The 16,999-nt window shown below is 42.2% G+C and overlaps 1 protein-coding gene across 6 annotated transcripts in view; it reads right to left on the reverse strand.

Annotated features, from left to right (window-relative positions):
* RFWD3 (ring finger and WD repeat domain 3) overlaps positions 1-16,999 on the reverse strand; it is a 45,595-nt gene that overhangs the window by 19,614 nt on the left and 8,982 nt on the right. For 3 of the 6 annotated variants that reach the window (XM_001137409.8, XM_016930163.4, XM_063797428.1), the window contains 4 exons: positions 10,952-11,154; positions 8,149-8,219; positions 3,562-3,756; positions 3,396-3,487 (listed from right to left, as the gene is read on the reverse strand). In XM_001137409.8, coding sequence (XP_001137409.2) covers positions 3,396-3,487; positions 3,562-3,756; positions 8,149-8,219; positions 10,952-11,154 — 561 coding nt within the window. The remainder of the gene's footprint in view (positions 1-3,395; positions 3,488-3,561; positions 3,757-8,148; positions 8,220-10,951; positions 11,155-16,999) is intronic. The other 3 variants (XM_063797429.1, XM_063797431.1, XM_063797430.1) reach the window with 1 other exon arrangement.

Below are 16,999 nucleotides of genomic sequence, written 5' to 3' on the forward strand. Positions count from 1 at the left end.
GGCATGAAAAAATGAGAAATCTCTCCTTTTTTTTTTAAACAAGAAAAGTGTAAGTTAGAAGAGTAATTTGACAATATTTAGGTAAAGCTGAAATTAAATGTGCCCTATAATAAAGCAATTCCATTGCTAGACCTCTCTGCAGCATGGCTAATATTAACAAGTGGAGACAACCTAAATGTCTACCAATGTAAAACACAAACAGATAATTTTTTTTTTTTTTTGAAGACAGAGTTTCGCTATTGTTGCCCAAGCAGGAGTGCAATGGTGCGACCTCGGCTCACCACAACCTCTGCCTCCTGGGTTCAAGCTATCCTCCTGCCTCAGTCTCCCGAGTAGCTGGGACTACAGGTGCGTGCCACCATGCCCGGCTAATTTTTGTATTTTTAGTAGAAATGGGGTTTCACCATGTTGGCCAGGCTGGTCTCCAACTCCTGACCTCAGATGATCCGCCCACCTCAGCCCCTCAAAGTGCTGGGATTATAGGTGTGAACCACCACGCCTGGCCTAAACAGATTAATTTTGACTAGAGAACTAGAATATGATCAAGAAATTGAAATGAAAAAAACTAGAGTCCCATGTATCAACTAGGATATACTCCCAAAGCATAAAATTAAGCAAAAAAGCAAGCTACAGAAGAAAAAGTTATAATCTAACATAACATTTGCATACAGTATAAAAACTTTCTGGCCGGGTGCAGTGCCTCACGCCTGTAATCTCAGCACTTTGGGAGTCCAAGGCAGGCTGATCACGAGGTCAGGAGTTCCAGACCAGCCTGGCCAACACGGTGAAACCCTGTCTCTACTAAAAATACAAAAAAAATTAGCTGGGCATGGTGAAGGGCGCCTGTAATCCAGGCTACTTGGGAGACTGAGGCAGGAGAATTGCTTAAACCTGGGAGGCGGGAAGTTGTAGTGAGCCAAGATTGCACCATTGCACTCCAGCCTGGGCAACAAGAGCAAAACTCCGTCTCCAAAAAAAAAAAAACCAAAAAAACCAAAAACCAAAACAAAACTTTCTATATCATACTATGTATAATTTACAAATACATATATAGCTAATCAAATACATAATAACTCTTGGGAATGCTGAACACCTAATTCATGAAAGTAGTTCTCTATGGAATTAAGAACTTAGTTCACAGGAAGCCTTCTAGTGTACCTTTTTTTATTTGAGACAAAGTCTTGCTCTGTCACCCAGGCTGGAGTGCAGTGGCGCAATCTCAGCTTACAGTAACCTCCGCCTCCCAGGTTCAAGCGATTCTCGTGCCTCAGCCTCCCGAGTTGCTGGGATTACAGGCACGCACCACCACATCCGGATAATTTTTTGTATTTTTAGTAAAGACGAGGTTTTGCCATGCTGCTCAGGCTGGTCTCAAACTCCTGAGCTCAGGCAATCTGCCTGCCTCAGCCTCCCAGAGTGCTAGGATTTCAGGTGTGAGCCACTGTGCCTGGCCCTTCTACTGAATCTATAATTAACTTCTTCTTTAAAATTTTCTTTACTTTTTTTCCTTCTTGACCTGGTCAACAGATTTATCTTTATTTTTTTGAGACAGGTTCTTACTCTGTCACCCAGGCTAGAGTGCACTGGCATGACCATAGCTCACTGCAGCCACAACCTCCTGGAAGAAATCCTCTCTCCTGAGTAGCTGAGACTACAGGTGTGTACCACTACACATGGATAATTTTTTTCATTTTTATTAGAAACAAGGTCTCACAATGTTGCCCATGCTGCTCTCAAACTCCTGGTCTCAAGCAATCCTCCTGCCTCGGCCTTCCAAAGTGCTGGGATTACAGGCATGAGCCACTACACCCAGCCTATTTATTTTCAAAAAGGCTCAAAGCAATATGGCAAAACATTAAGATCTGATAAAATTGGGTACAAGGCTGTTCGTTTTATTAGTCTGTATCGGCATTTTGAAACTCTTCACTTTTTCTAATGAGGCTGGAGAGTATACTAATTCCTTATTGTAATCAGTGAATTGTTTTTAAATATAATCACCCATTACAGCCACACCTATAGATTTTGCCTTTTCAACAAAATTCCTCTCTGTACACATCTTCCATTATTTAAAAATGCTACAAGTGAGTATTGGTTGGACCAAATGAGTAAAAACAAGGAAGAAAACTAAAATAATCTGTACAGTGACTACCTATAGAGCTTTTTTTAATTTCTTTTAAAAAAATTTTAAATACAGATAGGATCTATGTTGGCCAGGTTGGTCTTGAACTCCTGGTCTTAAGCAATCCTTTTGCCTTGGCCTCCCAAAGTGCTGGGATTACAAGAGTGAGCCACCGCACCAGCCTTACGTTTTTTCTAGTTCACAAAAATGCAATCATACTAATAACATCCTTCCACAGGACAACATATGCACATTTCAACATTGTATAGTATTCTGTTCATGCATACACCACTGTTCATTCAACTAAGCAATCCCCTTGCCTTAGATTTTTAACAATGCTAAATGAAGTTTCATTAAGTAAATCTTGGTACACAGCCTTCAATGTTTCTTTAGAATGCCTGAACAATTATTACTAGATCAAAGGCTTTAGAGACACATTTCCAAGGATGTCTCAAAATGATTTTGCCTGTGTACATCCAAACCAGTAAAGTGTGAACCCATGTCACTGTACCTCTCTCTCAATGGTGTGTATGTTCTTTAATATTTTTGAAGCATATACTGAGCGGTGTTACTAGCAACTGCTTTTTTTTCTTTTTTTTTTTTTTTTGAGACGGAGTCTTGCTCTGTCGCCCAGGCTGGAGTGCAGTGGTGCAATTTCGGCTCACTGCAAGCTCTGCCTCACGAGTTCACGCCCTTCTCCTGTCTCAGCCTCCTCAGTAGCTGGGATTACAGGCGTCCGTCACTATGCCCGGCTAATTTTTTTGTATTTTTTAGTAGAGACGGGGTTTCACCATGTTAGCCAAGATGGTCTCGATCTCCTGACCTTGTGATCTGCCCACCTCGGCCTCCCAAAGTGCTGGGATTACAGGCGTGAGCCACCATGCCCGGCCCTAGCAACTGTTTTGTGCTTCCGAAATCCTGGTAATTTTTTACATTGCACTGCATGTGCAAAGCTTCACTTATGAGTTTTCTGTATGGAGAACTGCTGTGGGTGGGGGGTGGTCAGGGATATGAGAAGCAAAAATGGCAACAGAAGTAATGTGCCAGATCCTTGTGTTTAATGCTCTACATAAGGCAAACGATGCAGACTTCCTTAAGAAGATGATCAGACATGAATTATAAATAACAGTGTAAGACAGACTGCCAATGATCCCCAGAGATCCCAAGTCACAGGTCAAGTAAAACCTCACTACGAGTGACTCATAACTTCTTTTTCAGATGTGCCTACAATGAACCAAAAGGGAACATTCCAGCCAGGCATACTCTTACCACCTACCTTTTCATGCGCTCCTGTTCACTAGTGTCCAAAGCTCTCAGGGTTCGGGCATAAAGGACGACAATGTCACTGTGCCTGGCTTTCTTGTTGCACTAAAGAACCCAATAGGACATAATTAGAGTGGTTCTAGGAATCTGCCTGACTTAACATGTTAATGTGTCCTTACCTGGGGACATTTTCGTACTTGTCCTTTAAGCCACGTGGAAATGCACCTATACCCAAAGAGATGCCCACAACGTAATGCTGAGAGCCGGTGGTCCCCAGCATTGGTCCACTGTTCCAGACATATTGTACAAGTGTCCCCTTCTTCCTCATCCATAGAAGCAGAAGGTAGCAGAGGCTCAGACTTCTGGGGAGATGGCTAGATGGAAAGCAGAATATATTCAAATTAGAGAAAATGTAAAATCAATCTTGAAGAAGATGTGCAACTAAGAAATTAACAGAAGTGCAAAAAAATGATACAAACAATTAAAAGGGCTACAGAACACTTGTAACACCTATGAATCACTTGTCATTCTTTCTAGAATGCAATGTCACAAAATATAAGCTATGAAAACTATACTACTCTTAAATCTTATAAAATTCTTGGATACTTTTTCCTTCACTCAAAGGAAGAAAAGCAGCTATCCATATAAAGAATAGCAGCTATAAAATATTTAACTCATGTGTACCAGAGGGGGAAAAAAGAAAACAAAGGATACAAATGCTTACAAGAAAACACAATGGTCAATAAGTGTTTGCTTATAATTAAAGAAATGCAAATTAAAGAGACCATTTTTCATCTATCAGACTGGTATAAATTGATGTCTGATGACACCAAGCACTGTTGTGGGTAAATAAGATATGGACATGCTTATATACTGTTGCCTTAAATGTAAAGTGGCACACATTTCTGGAGCACCGTTTGGCATTATCCATGAAAATTAAAACACATATATCTTTCCTTTGGCATAGCAATCTCTCTGCTAGAGATACCTCACGGATATATAGTCATGCATTGCTTGACAATGGGAATACATTCTGAGAAATGCGTCTTTAGGCGATTTCGTCATTGAATGATCCCAGAGGTACTTAAATAAACCTAGACGGTGTAAACTATTACATACTTAGACAACAAACCTGTATAGGATGTTACTGTACCAAATACTGTAGGCAACTGTAGCACGGTGGTGGGTTTCACCATGTTGGCCGGGCTGGTCCCGAACTCCTGACCTCAAGTGATCCGCCCGCCTTGGTCTCCCAAAGTGCTGGGATTATAAGTGTGAGCCACTGCGCCCAGCCTGGTATTATCATCTAATGGGACAACCATCATACATGTGGTCTGTCGTAGACTGAACTATTATGCAGCCCATGATCATAGTCACAAATATTTTCTTTTTTTTTTTTTTTGAGACAGACTCTCGCTCTGTTGCCCAGGCTGGAGTGTAGTGGCACAATCTCGGCTCACTGCAAGTTCCGCCTCCCGGGTTCACACCATTCTCCTGCCTCAGCCTCCTGAGTAGCTGGGACTACAGGCGCCTGCCACCAAGCCCGATTTTGTGTATTTTTAGTAGAGACGGGGTTTCACCGTGTTAGTTAGGATGGTCTCGATCTCCTGACCTTGCGATCCGTCCGCCTTGGCCTCCCAAAGTGCAGGGATTACAGACGTGAGCCACCATGCCCAGCCAGTCACAAATATATTCTAAGATAATTATATAAGATTGTTCCAAGCAGGCCAGGTGTAGTAATCACACCTATAGTCCCAGCTCGTTGGGAGGCCAAGGCAGGAGGATTGCTTGAGCTCAGGAGTTTGAAACCAGACTGGACAACATAGCAAGACCTTGTCTCTGTTAAAAATTTAAAAAATTAGCCATGTGTGGTGGCACATGCCTGTAGTCCCAAGTAGTCAGGAGGCTGAGGTAGAAGCATCACCTGAGCCCGGGATATTGAGGCTGCAGTGAGCTATGATTGTGCCACTGCACTCCAGCATGAGGGACAGAATGAGACCCTGTCTCAAAAAAGTTCAGTGTAGCGTGATTTATATAAAGAAAAAAAGTATTATTACCCCCCCAAGTAGTTGAGACAACACAGGCGTGTGCCACCATACACCAACCATGCTTTACATGATAAGAAAAGAATTAATTCGCTGGGCGCGGTGGCTCACGCCTGTAATCCTAGCACTTTGGGAGGCCAAGGCAGGCGGATCATGAGGTCAGGAGATTGAGACCATCCTGGCTGACATGGTGAAACCTCGTCTCTACTAAAATACAAAAAATTAGCCAGGCGTGACGGCGTGTGCCTGTAGTTCCAGCTACTCGGGAGACTGAGGCAGGGGAATCGCTTGAACTCAGGAGGCGGAAAGAAAAGAATTAACTCAAAATTTATTTGTATGATGGAATGCCATGTAGCTATTAATAAGAATAAGATGAGACCAGGCATGGTGGCTCACGCCTGTAATCCCAGCACTTTGGGAGCCCGAAGCAGGCGGATCACCAGGTCAGGAGATCAAGACCATCCTGGCTAACACGGTGAAACCCCGTCTCAACAACAACAACAACAACAACAAAATTAGCCAGGTGTGGTGCCAGGCGCCTGTAGTCCCAGCAACCGGGAGGCTGAGGCAGGAGAATGGTGTGAACCTGGGAGGCGGAGCCTGCAGTGAGCCAAGATCATGCCACTGCACTCCAGCCTGGGTGACAGAGCAATACTCGTCTCAAAAAAAAAAGATTCAATTTTATGTACTGATAACAGAAAGCTCTCCAAGATGTACTAAGCTGGGAAAAATGAGCCAGACTCAAATAAAAACACAAAGAGCACATAGAAATATGCAAAAAATGATAAATGATGTTTTGACATTGGCAGAATTCACAGCAGATGTAAATAACTCATACTGAGGACAATGATGTATAGGTGTTATTTTTTTTTTTTTTGACATGGAGTCTTGGTCTGTTACCCAGGCTGGAGTGCAATGGCACAATCTCGGCTCACCACAACCTCCGCCTCTCAGATTCAAGTGATTCTCCTGCCTCAGCTTCCCGAGTAGCTGGGACTATAGGCATGCACCATCATATCCGGCTAATTTTTGTATTTTTAGTAGAGATGGGGTTTCACCCTGTTGGCCAGGCTGGTCTCAAACTCCTGTGCTCAGGAGACTCACCCACCTTGGCTTCCCACAGTGCTGGGATTACAGGTGTGAGCCACTGCGCTCGGCCAACATTATTATTACTATTCTTTGAGATGAAGTCGTGCTCAGTCTTCCAAGCTAGAGCACAGTGACGCTATTTGGGCTCACTGCAACTTCTGCCTCCCAGGTTCAAGCGATTCTCCTAACTCAGCCTCCTGAGTAGCTGGGATTATAGGCGCCTGCCAACATACCCAGCTAATCTTTGCATTTTTACTAGAGATGGGGTTTCGCCATGTTGGCCAGGCTGGTCTTGAACTCCTGACCTCAGGTGATCCGCCCACCTCGGCCTCCAACAGTGCTGGGATTATAGGCATGGGCCACCGAGCCCAGCCCATTATTTTTAAAAATAAAAATTATCACCTACTAACCATATTCTGCCTGATTTTTTTTTAATTTTAATTTTTTTATTGAGACAGGGTCTCACTCTGCTGCCATGGAGTGCAGTGGTACAATCATGGCTCACTGAAGCCTTGACCTCCCAGGCTCAAGTAATCCTGCCTCAGACTCCCTAAGTAGCTAGGACTATAGGCGCATGCCACCACACCTGGCGAATGTGCTTAATAATTTATAAAGCACATTTATGTCTATTTTTTCAACTGATACTTAACCTTGTTGGCTAGACAGGACAGTAACGTTATCCTCAATACTCCTCCCTCCCCATTTTTAAATCTAAGAGACAGCAGTCACACAAATAATGAGTAACTGGGATAGGATCCACACCTGGACCTCTTGCCTACAAAGCCTTCAAGCTTCCCATTTTAACCTGCAGCCCCACTTTGGTTAGAGACTAGGTTTCACCATGTTGGCCAGGCTGGTCTCAAACTCCCTACTTCAGGTGATCCACCCGCCTTGGCCTCCCAAAGTGCTGGGATTACAGGTGTAAGCCACCGTGCCCAGCCAAAAACCCAAACTTTTTATTTAAAAGGATATTCAGAGGCCAGGAACGGTGGCTCACACCTATAATCCCAGCACTTTGGGAGGCCGAGGTGGGTGGATCACGAGGTCAGGAGTTTGAGACCAGCCTGGCCAGTATGGTGAAACCCCATCTCTACTTAAAAGACAAAAATTAGCTGGGCGGGGTGGCGTGTGCCTGTAGTCCCAGCTGCTCGGGAGGCTGAGGTAGGAGAATTGCTTAAACACAGGAGGCAGAGGTTGTTGTGGTGAGCTGAGATTGCACCACCGCACTCCACCCTGGGCAACAGAGTGAGACTCCATCTCAAAAAAAAAAAAAAAAAAAAAAAAAAAAGGGGATATTCAGGTTGGGCATGGTGGCTCATGACTACAATCTCAATGGTTTGGGAGGCCGAGGCAGGACGATACCTTGAGCCCAGGAGTTCGAAACCAGCTGGGTAATATAGTGAGACTCTGTCTACAAAAAATAAAAAATGTAGCCGAGTGTGGTGGCATTACCTGTAGTTCCAGCTATTCAGGAGGCTGAAGTGGGAGGATCCTTTGAGCCCAGGAGTTTGAAACTGCAGTGAGTTATGACTGCACCACTGCACTCTAGCCTGGGTGAGAGTGAGACCTAGTCTCTAAAAATAAATAAATAAATAAATAAATAGATTAAAAAAAAAATGATGTTCATATTACCTGTTTGGGGAGGGTCTTGCCTCCATCGATACATGTAACTTCTTGCTCTGCTGAGACACCTGCTAGTTGCTCTGCCAAGTCATTTCCAGAAATGATAGGAGAGGTAAAATACAAAATAAGATATGTCAGGTATAAGAAGCTAGCAGGAGAAAGCCTGACTCACTACAGCTTCCCATTTCTAACTGACAGTGTTCCTGCAAAAAGGATGACAATTTCCCCAGGTACCATCAGTGAATTTATTTTTAAAAATTTAGTTTGAATATTCTCAAACATACATAAAAGTACACAGAACAGTATAGTTAAGCCACAAGTACCCACCACTCAATTTAAAAAATAATCAATATTTTGCCAATCTTGTTCCACCTAAGCCCCCATTCCATTATTTTCTTTTGGTTGGAATACTTAACAAACCTTAAAATGTCATTATACTTGCAAAAACTTCTGCAACACTGATAAGAATTCTTTTTTTATATAAACACTGTATAATTATTATACCTAACAATATTAACAATAATCCTCCAATACCACTAAATATCCAGGCATCCAGTTCATATTCAAAATTTCCCAATAGTTTTAAAGCTGCTCTTTGCAGATTTATTGCAATCAGAATCCAAAAAAAGTCTCCATAATGAGCTTGTGATGTCTCTTAAGTCTTTTTCATTTTATTACAATTCCCCCTCACCTATTTTTTTCCCCTCTGTTTGTCATTGATTTGTCAGGTCATTTGTCTAATGAGATGTCCTACACATCCTGGATTTGGCTGACTGCTTCTTCATGAAATTAACTTTTATATACAATAAATTGAGCATTGTGCAACCACCACCATAACCCAATTTAAAATATTTCTATCAGCCCACAAAGATCCTTTATGCCCATTTAGAGTCAATCCACATTTGCATCTGCAGCCCTGGGCAACCACTAATATTGTCTCTGTAGACTTGCCTTTTCTGGACATTTTATGTAAGTGGAATCATAAACTATGTTGGTTTACTGTTACATAAAACATTAAAAATTGTCCCCACTGATTTGAGATATTCCCTTCACAATATGTTAAATTTCCATATATATTTAGGTCTAGAAAGATGTTCCATTTGTAGACTGTTCTACATTTTTAATTTAAATGATTACATCTCTGAGGTATTATTTATCTTGTTCCTCCACCCCTGTTTCTACAAACTATGCAAACTGGTTGTTAGAAAACAGTCTTGAGTAGATTCAGGGCTTTTTTTTTTTTTTTTGGCAATGGGGGTGGGGGGCTGGTGTGTGTGTGTATACAGTACTTCCTAAGTGGCATGAGTATTTCTGATTGCAGCACATTAGAGGCACATATGGTCTTGCTGTCCTATTTTTTTAAGATGCTAAGATTGACCAATGGGTTCAGGTGGTATCACCCTGGTCCCTGTATTAAAAGGAATCCCATCAACCCTGCAACCTAATGGTTTTAGGATCCACTGATGATCTTTGCCTAGATATATAATTTAATTGGGGGTCACAAAATGATGACTTTTCTATCGTTCCTGCTGCAATTAGCTGAAATTTTTCTATTAAAAAAACCTTCAAGCCTGGACAACATAGGGAGACCCCATAGCTACAAAAAATTAGCCAGGTGTGGAGGCATGCACATGTAGTCCTAGCTACTCAGGTGGCTGAGGTGGGAGGATCGCTTGAGCCTGGGAGGTCAAGGCTGCGGTGAGCTGTGATCGTGCCACTGCACTCCAACCTGGGGGACAGAGTGTAACCCTGTCTCAAAAAAAACAAATGAATAAAAAACAACAAAAAAACCCACTTCATCAACTATCTGATTGTCCAAAATACAGTTTATACAGGAAGGCAAAATATTAATATATTCCTGACCCTTTATTTACTAGTTTTTAGAGTAATTAGTTGGGGTTCTAACAACTTACGATAGTGATAAATGAGGTTTTGGAAAATTATATAAATATGAACTTAAAGATTTTCATTGATTTATTATATTTCAATTCATAATCCAAGAATATTCTTTCAGTGGTAAAATATACTGAAAGAGCGCCCTCTGGGGATCAGAAAGTTTTTAACGTAAGCAGGACATCTACTTTAGGGGTCTCTGCCTACGACTATTAAATAAAGTTCCACTTGCATAACACATAACATTATACTAGGACTTGAAAGTGTCAGCCTGGACAGGGTGCTGAATTTACAAAACTTTTCTTTTAAATAAAGAATCTAGGCCGGGTGCAGTGGCTCATGTCTGTAATCCCAGCACTTTGGGAGGCTGAGGTAGGTGGATCTCTTGAGCTCAGGAGTTTATGACCAGCCGGGGCAACATGGAAAAACTCTGTCTCTACAAAAAATTTAAAAAATTAGCCAGGTGTGGTGGGGTGTGCCTGTAGTCCCAGTTAGTGGGGAGGCTGAGGTGGGAGGATGGCTTGAGCCCAAGAAGCGGAAGTTGCAGTAAGCTGAGATTGTTGTCGCTGCACTCCAGTTGTCACTGGGGGACAGAGCCAGAGCTTGCCTCAAAAAAGAAAAAAAGAAAAAGAAAAAAAAGAATCTACTTTCTCAGATGTCTGAAAAAGTGAAAGAGAATACAAAATGCCATTACAAAGTGACTAACTCACTGGGTCACAAATTACATTAAGCTGTAAGTCAGATCAAATCCTCTCTACATAATTATGGCCAGTGAAGGCTCTATACTATAAAACAGGAAGCCACAACATTTAGGGGAGAAAAGGGAAAGTGTCAAAGCACAAATCTAGTTTCTAGCCTTCCGAAATTTAAGCTTCATGGATGTTAGCCTTGTGAGTCCAAACCTGGGTAAAATACTGACCTTCTAAAATGACAGCTCCAGATTCCTCTGCCTGGTCAACAACCCCTCCATACTCTGCAGAGCTGTCACTGTCAGAATCAGAACTACTAGACACCTGCAACTCTTCAGATACAGGATTCCTAGTCTCTGAATCATAAGTGGTAGCTGGCAAGTCAGGCTGGGTCCTGCTCACCTGAAAGTAAGCATCCAATGGTGCTCTCAACCTATGTACACAGAAAGACAACGGAATTATAGTACAATGAACTATCATCACGAAAACAATCTATAGTGATTTGAGGTAAATCCTATCACTTCAACCCATCTCCAGGCCATTAAATGCTGCCTTTGAAAGCTGAAGCAGGTATAGCAGATAAGGGGGGGAGACTGGCCTCCTAGATATTATTTTTTACCACTCAACCACTGCTACATTAGCCCACAAAGGAGCTTGATCCTTCCGTTAAAAGCTAGTTCTATTTTACTGGCATCTGGCCATATTGTCAGTATCTTTAAAGGACAAACTCAGCAATCTGTATGCTGGTATTAGGTGGCTGAAAAGGGAGGGTTAGCAAGAAGAAAAAGGGCTTTGTTGCCCAAATATGGCCTCATGGGATTTTGCTATTGCAGTCACCCAGACCAAGGTATTTTGGAGTACAGTACAGGGTCTGGCTTCTGTAATTTCTTCATCTCTCATTTTAGGATAGTATTTTTCTTTTAAAATTTAAATAATGTTAGTTTTAAGATAAAAAACATAAATGATAATATGGCATCAAACAAAATAACTTAGAATGATGAGAAGACCTGGGGCCAAATCTAACACTCCAAATATATCTTGGCTGGCTGAGTTTAAAATAACCACTACTGTACCTCAGTTTCTCTAACTCCTGGAATAACAAAGCATACTCCAGTTTGAGCTGAGGAGTTTGAGGCCACTTTTGTCACAGAATTAATGAAACTTTATATTTAGTAGAGACAGGGTCTTACAATGTTGGCCAAGCTGGTCTCCAACTCCTGACCTCAAATGATCCACCCACCTTGGCCTCCCAAAATGCTGGAATTACAGGCATGAGCCACCACACCCAGACAAATTAATAAAACCTTATACTAAAAACCAGGAGTTCCTGAGGAAGGATCTAGGGACACACACACACAGACACATTAGGCTAGCTGCGGTGACTCATGTCTGTAATCCTAGCACTTTGGGAGGCCAAGGTGGGTAAACTGCTTGTGCCTAGGAGTTCGAGACCAGCCTGAGAAACATGGTGAAACCCCATCTCTACAAAAAATACACAATATAGCCAGGCATGGTGGTGTGCTCCTGTAGTTCCGGCTACTTGGGAGGCCAAGGTGGGAGGATGGCTTGAGCCTGGGAGATTGAGGCTGCAGTGAGCCATGATGGTGCCCATACTCCAGCCTGGGTATCAGAGTGAGACTTGTCTCAACAACAAAAAAACAAAAAAATGACACCCAAAAAACCTGGGAGGCTGAGGCAGGAGGATCACTTGAGCCCGAGAGTTTGAGGCCACAGAGAGTGAGCGAGCTATGATTGTGCTACTGCACTCCAGCCTAGGTGGCAAGAGAGAGACTCCATCTTCAAAAAAAAAAAAATAAGAAGAAAAAATAAAAATTAAAAAAATGGCTGAGCTTGGTGGCTCACGCCTATAATCCCAGCACTCTGGAAAGCCAAGGCAGGAGGATTGCTTGAGGCCAGAAGTTTGAGACCAGACTAGCCAACAAAGTAAGACACCATCTCTATTAAAAAAAAAATTAAAACAAAAGGGCAACTAAGTATTACTGACAGGTGACCTACTAGAAGTTTTAATAATTATGACATTAAATAAAATATTGATTATTACCCAGAAACATTGTTGGGGACTGCTTACACAGAAAAATTTTGACTCCTAATAGTTTGGCTGCAATTTATTGATGAATTAGGGCTTTGACTGAATGCTAACTAGAACAAAATAAACACTACTCAGTGTCCAACTCAATAGACAGAAGATTTTTTGACCTTTTAAAAAAAGAAATGTCAGTAAACCGAAAGGAGAAATAGCAATCAAGTTGCTTTTCTTTTTTGGAAATTGAGATATAATTAATATACTATAAAATCCACAATTTAAAAGTGTTCAATTCAGTGTTGTTGTTGTTTTTTTTAGCATAACCACAAGGTTATGTAATCATAATCATAACCATTATCTGGTTCCAAAACATTTTTGTCACACCTAAAAGGGACCCTGTATCCACAAGCAGTCATTTCCCCTCCTATTTGGGAGTCATGTCCTCTCTTTCATTCTTCATTTTAGTATTTTGAGTCTTCTCTATTTCTTGGTTGGTCTAGCTAAAAGTCTGTCAATTTTGTTGATCTTTTAGAAGAACCAACTTCTTGATTAGTTCATTTTCTCTCATTTTTCTATTCTCTATTTCATTTATTTATATGCTAACCTTTATTATTTCTGTCTGCCTGTGTTGGGTTTTGTTTGTTCCTCTGTTATTTAGGAGTGTGTTATGTAATTTCCACAAGTTTGGTGTGCAAGAATCACACCCATATAAGATGGTGAACTTAATCAGTAAATGTTGTGTATGTTGACTGCTCCACCCACCAGCCATTCCCCTCCCTCCTTCTCCTTGGGATTCCTTATTCTCTGAGACAAAACAATACTGAAATTAGGCCAGTTAGTAACTCTACAATGGCCTCTAAGTGTTCAAATTAAGGGAAGAGTCAGGCATCTCTCACTTTAAATCACTAAGCTAAAGTAATTAAGCTTAGCGAGGAAGGCATGTCAAAAGCTGGGATAGGCCAGAAGCTAGGCCTTTTGCACCAAACAGCCAAGTGGTGAATGCAAAGGAAAAGTTTCTGAAGAAAATTAAGCGCTACAACAGCGAATACATGAATGATAAGACAGCCTTATTGCTGATATGGAGACAGTTTTAGTGGTCTGGAAAGAAGATCAAACCAGCCACAACATTCCCTTAAGTGAATCCCTAATCCAGAGGAAGGCCCCAACTCTCTTTAATTCTGTGAAAGCTGAGAAGTGAGGAAGCTGCAGGAAGTTGGAAGAAAGCACAGGCTGGTTCATGAGGTTTAAGAAAACATACTGTCTCCATAAAGTGCATGAAGCAGCAGCAAGCGCTGACATTGAAACTGTACCAAGTTATCCAGAAGATCTAGCTAAGACAATTAATGAAAGTATCTACACTAAAAAGATTCTCAGTGTAGATGAAACACCCCTCTATTGGAAGATGCCACGTAGGACTTCTGCAGCTACAGAGAAGTCAATGCCTGGCTTCAAGGCTCAAAGGACAGGATGACTCTCTTGTTAGCGGATAATGCTGCTGGTGACTTCAGTTGAAGCCGATGCTCTTTTTTTTTGAGACAGTCTCACTTTGTCGCCCAGGTTAGAGTGCAGTGGCGTGATCTCGGCTCACTGCAAGCTCTGCCTCCCGGGTTCACGCCATTCTCCTGCCTCAGCCTCCCGAGTAGCTGGGACTACAGGCACCCGCCACCACGCCTGGCTAATTTTTTTTTTTTTGTATTTTTAGTAGAGACGAGGTTTCACCGTGTTAGCCAGGATGGTCTCGATCTCCTGACCTCGTGATTCACCTGCCTCGGCCTCCCAAAGTGCTGGGATTACAGGCATGAGCCACCATGCCCAGCTGAAGCCGATGCTCTTTTACTGTTCTGAAAATCCCAGGGTGCTTGAAAATTATGCTAAATTTATTCTGTCTGTGCTCTCTCTCTTTTTTTTTGAGATGGAGTCTCGCTCTGTCACCCAGGCTGCAGTGCAGCAGCGCCTGGCTAATTTTTTGTATTTTTAGTGGAGACGGGGTTTCACCGTGTTAGCCAGGATGGTCTCACCCATCTCCTGACCTCGTGATCTGCCCACCTCAGCCTCCCAAAGTGCTGGGATTACAGGCGTGAGCCACCACACCCGGCCTATGTCTGTGCTCTCTAAATGAAACTACAAAGCCTGGATAACAGCTTATCTGTTTAGAGTATGTCTTACAATTTATGCCCACTGTTGAAACCTACTATTCAGAAAAAAAGGATTCCTTTACTGCTCATTGACAATGCACCCAGTAAACCAAGAGCTCTGAAGGTGATTAATGTTATTTTCATGTCTGTTAATATAACATATTCTGCAGCCCAACTTTCAAGACTTATTATTTAAGAAATAAGGCCGGACACAGTGGCTCACACCTGTAATCTCAGTACTTTAATGAAATAACATCTCTACAAAAAACAGAAAAAATTAGGTGGGTGTGGTGGCTTGTGCCTTTAGTCCCAGCTACTCTGTAGGCTGAGGCAGGAGGATCGAGGATCACCTGAGCCCGGGGAGGTTGAGGCTGCAGTGAGCCATGATCACACCACTGTACTCCAGCCTGGGCAACAGAGTGAGACCTTGTCTCGCCAAAAAAAAAAAAAAAAAAAAAAAAAAAAGAAAAAGAAAAGAAATATTTTGTTGTGACTCTTAGCTGTGGGGAAAAGCTTTTTTTAATTTTTTTTTTTTAATTTCTTAAGATGATAGCTGCCAGTGATTCCTCTAATGGATCTGGACAAAGTAAACTGAAAACCTTGAAATGATCCACCATTCTTTTTTTTTCTTTTTTTTTTTTTTTGGAGACAGGGTCTGGCTCTGTCACCCAGGCTGGAGTGCAGTGGCATGATATTGGCTCATTGGAACCTTTCACCCCAACCTCCTAAGTAGCTGGGACTACAGGCATGCACACCATGCCCTGCTAATTTTTTTTGTAGAGACAAGGTTTCAACATGTTGGCCAGGTTGGTCTTGAACTCCTGAGCTCAGGCAATCTGCCTGCTTCAGCCCCCCAAAGTGCTGGGATTATAGGCATGAGCCACTGTGCCCTGGGGATCCACCATCCTTGATGCCCCTAAGAACATTCATGATTCATGGGAGGAGGCCAAAATATCAACATTATCAGGAATTTAGAAGAAGTTGATGTCAACTCTTATGGATGACTTCTGAGGGGCTCAAGACTTCAGTTAAGGAAGTAACTGCACATGTGCTAGAAACAGCAAGAGAACTAGACTTAGAAGATGTGACTGAATTGATCCCATTCCTAGATTTTCCTTTCCCTCTTATTGGTTAGTTTATTGCTTATCCCACTGAATATCCATTACCTCAGGCAGGCCCCAGGGAAAATGATTTAGGCTTTTCACACTCTGCATTGCTCTGAGTCAAGACTAGTCTTGCAAATGGGGTTTTCCAGAGAACCACCAACAGGTCATATAAAGATAATTCTCTGGGAATGAGGCTTTGAAGGTGCTCCAATCCCTCTGGTGCCTGCCAGGCTGTTGGTTTTTACTATGATTACAGGCAGATGCTTTTCACGACTACCAAGGAGCTGGAGAAGGTGACAAGAATAAGGAATGCCATAGAGCTCAATGAGATTCAGCTGTTTTTCTTTAATAATCACTCCCTGGATTGCTGTAAGCATTTGGTCAGTTTCCTGAATTATGAAAAAGTTGATCCTGACAAATTCTGCCAGTTGTTTCACTACTTCCATGGAGATAATTCTCTGTGGTCCTTACTCTGCCATTTTCAATGACATCACCCAGGTTTTCTTTTTCTTTTTTTCTTTTTTTTTTTTTGAGACGGAGTCTCGCTCTGCGGCCCAGGCTGGAGTGTAGTGGCGCAATCTCGGCTCACTGCAACCTCCACCTCCCGGGTTCAAGCGATTCTCCTGCCTCAGTCTCGTGAGCAGCTGGGATTATGGGCACCCGCCACCACACCCGACTAATTTTTGTATTTTTAGTAGACAGGGTTTCACCATGTTGGCCAGGCTGGTCTCGAACTCGTGACCTCAGGTGATTCGCCTGCCTCAGCCTCCCAAAATGCTGCGATTACAGGTGTGAGCCACTGCGCCTAGCCAGGTTTTCTTTTTAGACAGTGCTAAGCAAGTTTACCAACTCCATTTCTTGAGATTCTAAGTGAACAGCAGCTATAGCTACCATGAGACTAAACACATAAGAAAAGCATTTTATAAGAAGATTTAATCAAATACATACTAGAGTTAGGGTGTTGACACGTATATCAATAGAATTCTACATAGA

This window comes from Pan troglodytes, chromosome 18 (assembly GCF_028858775.2).
Source record: "Pan troglodytes isolate AG18354 chromosome 18, NHGRI_mPanTro3-v2.0_pri, whole genome shotgun sequence".
In the NCBI taxonomy this organism is placed as follows: Eukaryota; Metazoa; Chordata; class Mammalia; order Primates; family Hominidae; genus Pan; species Pan troglodytes.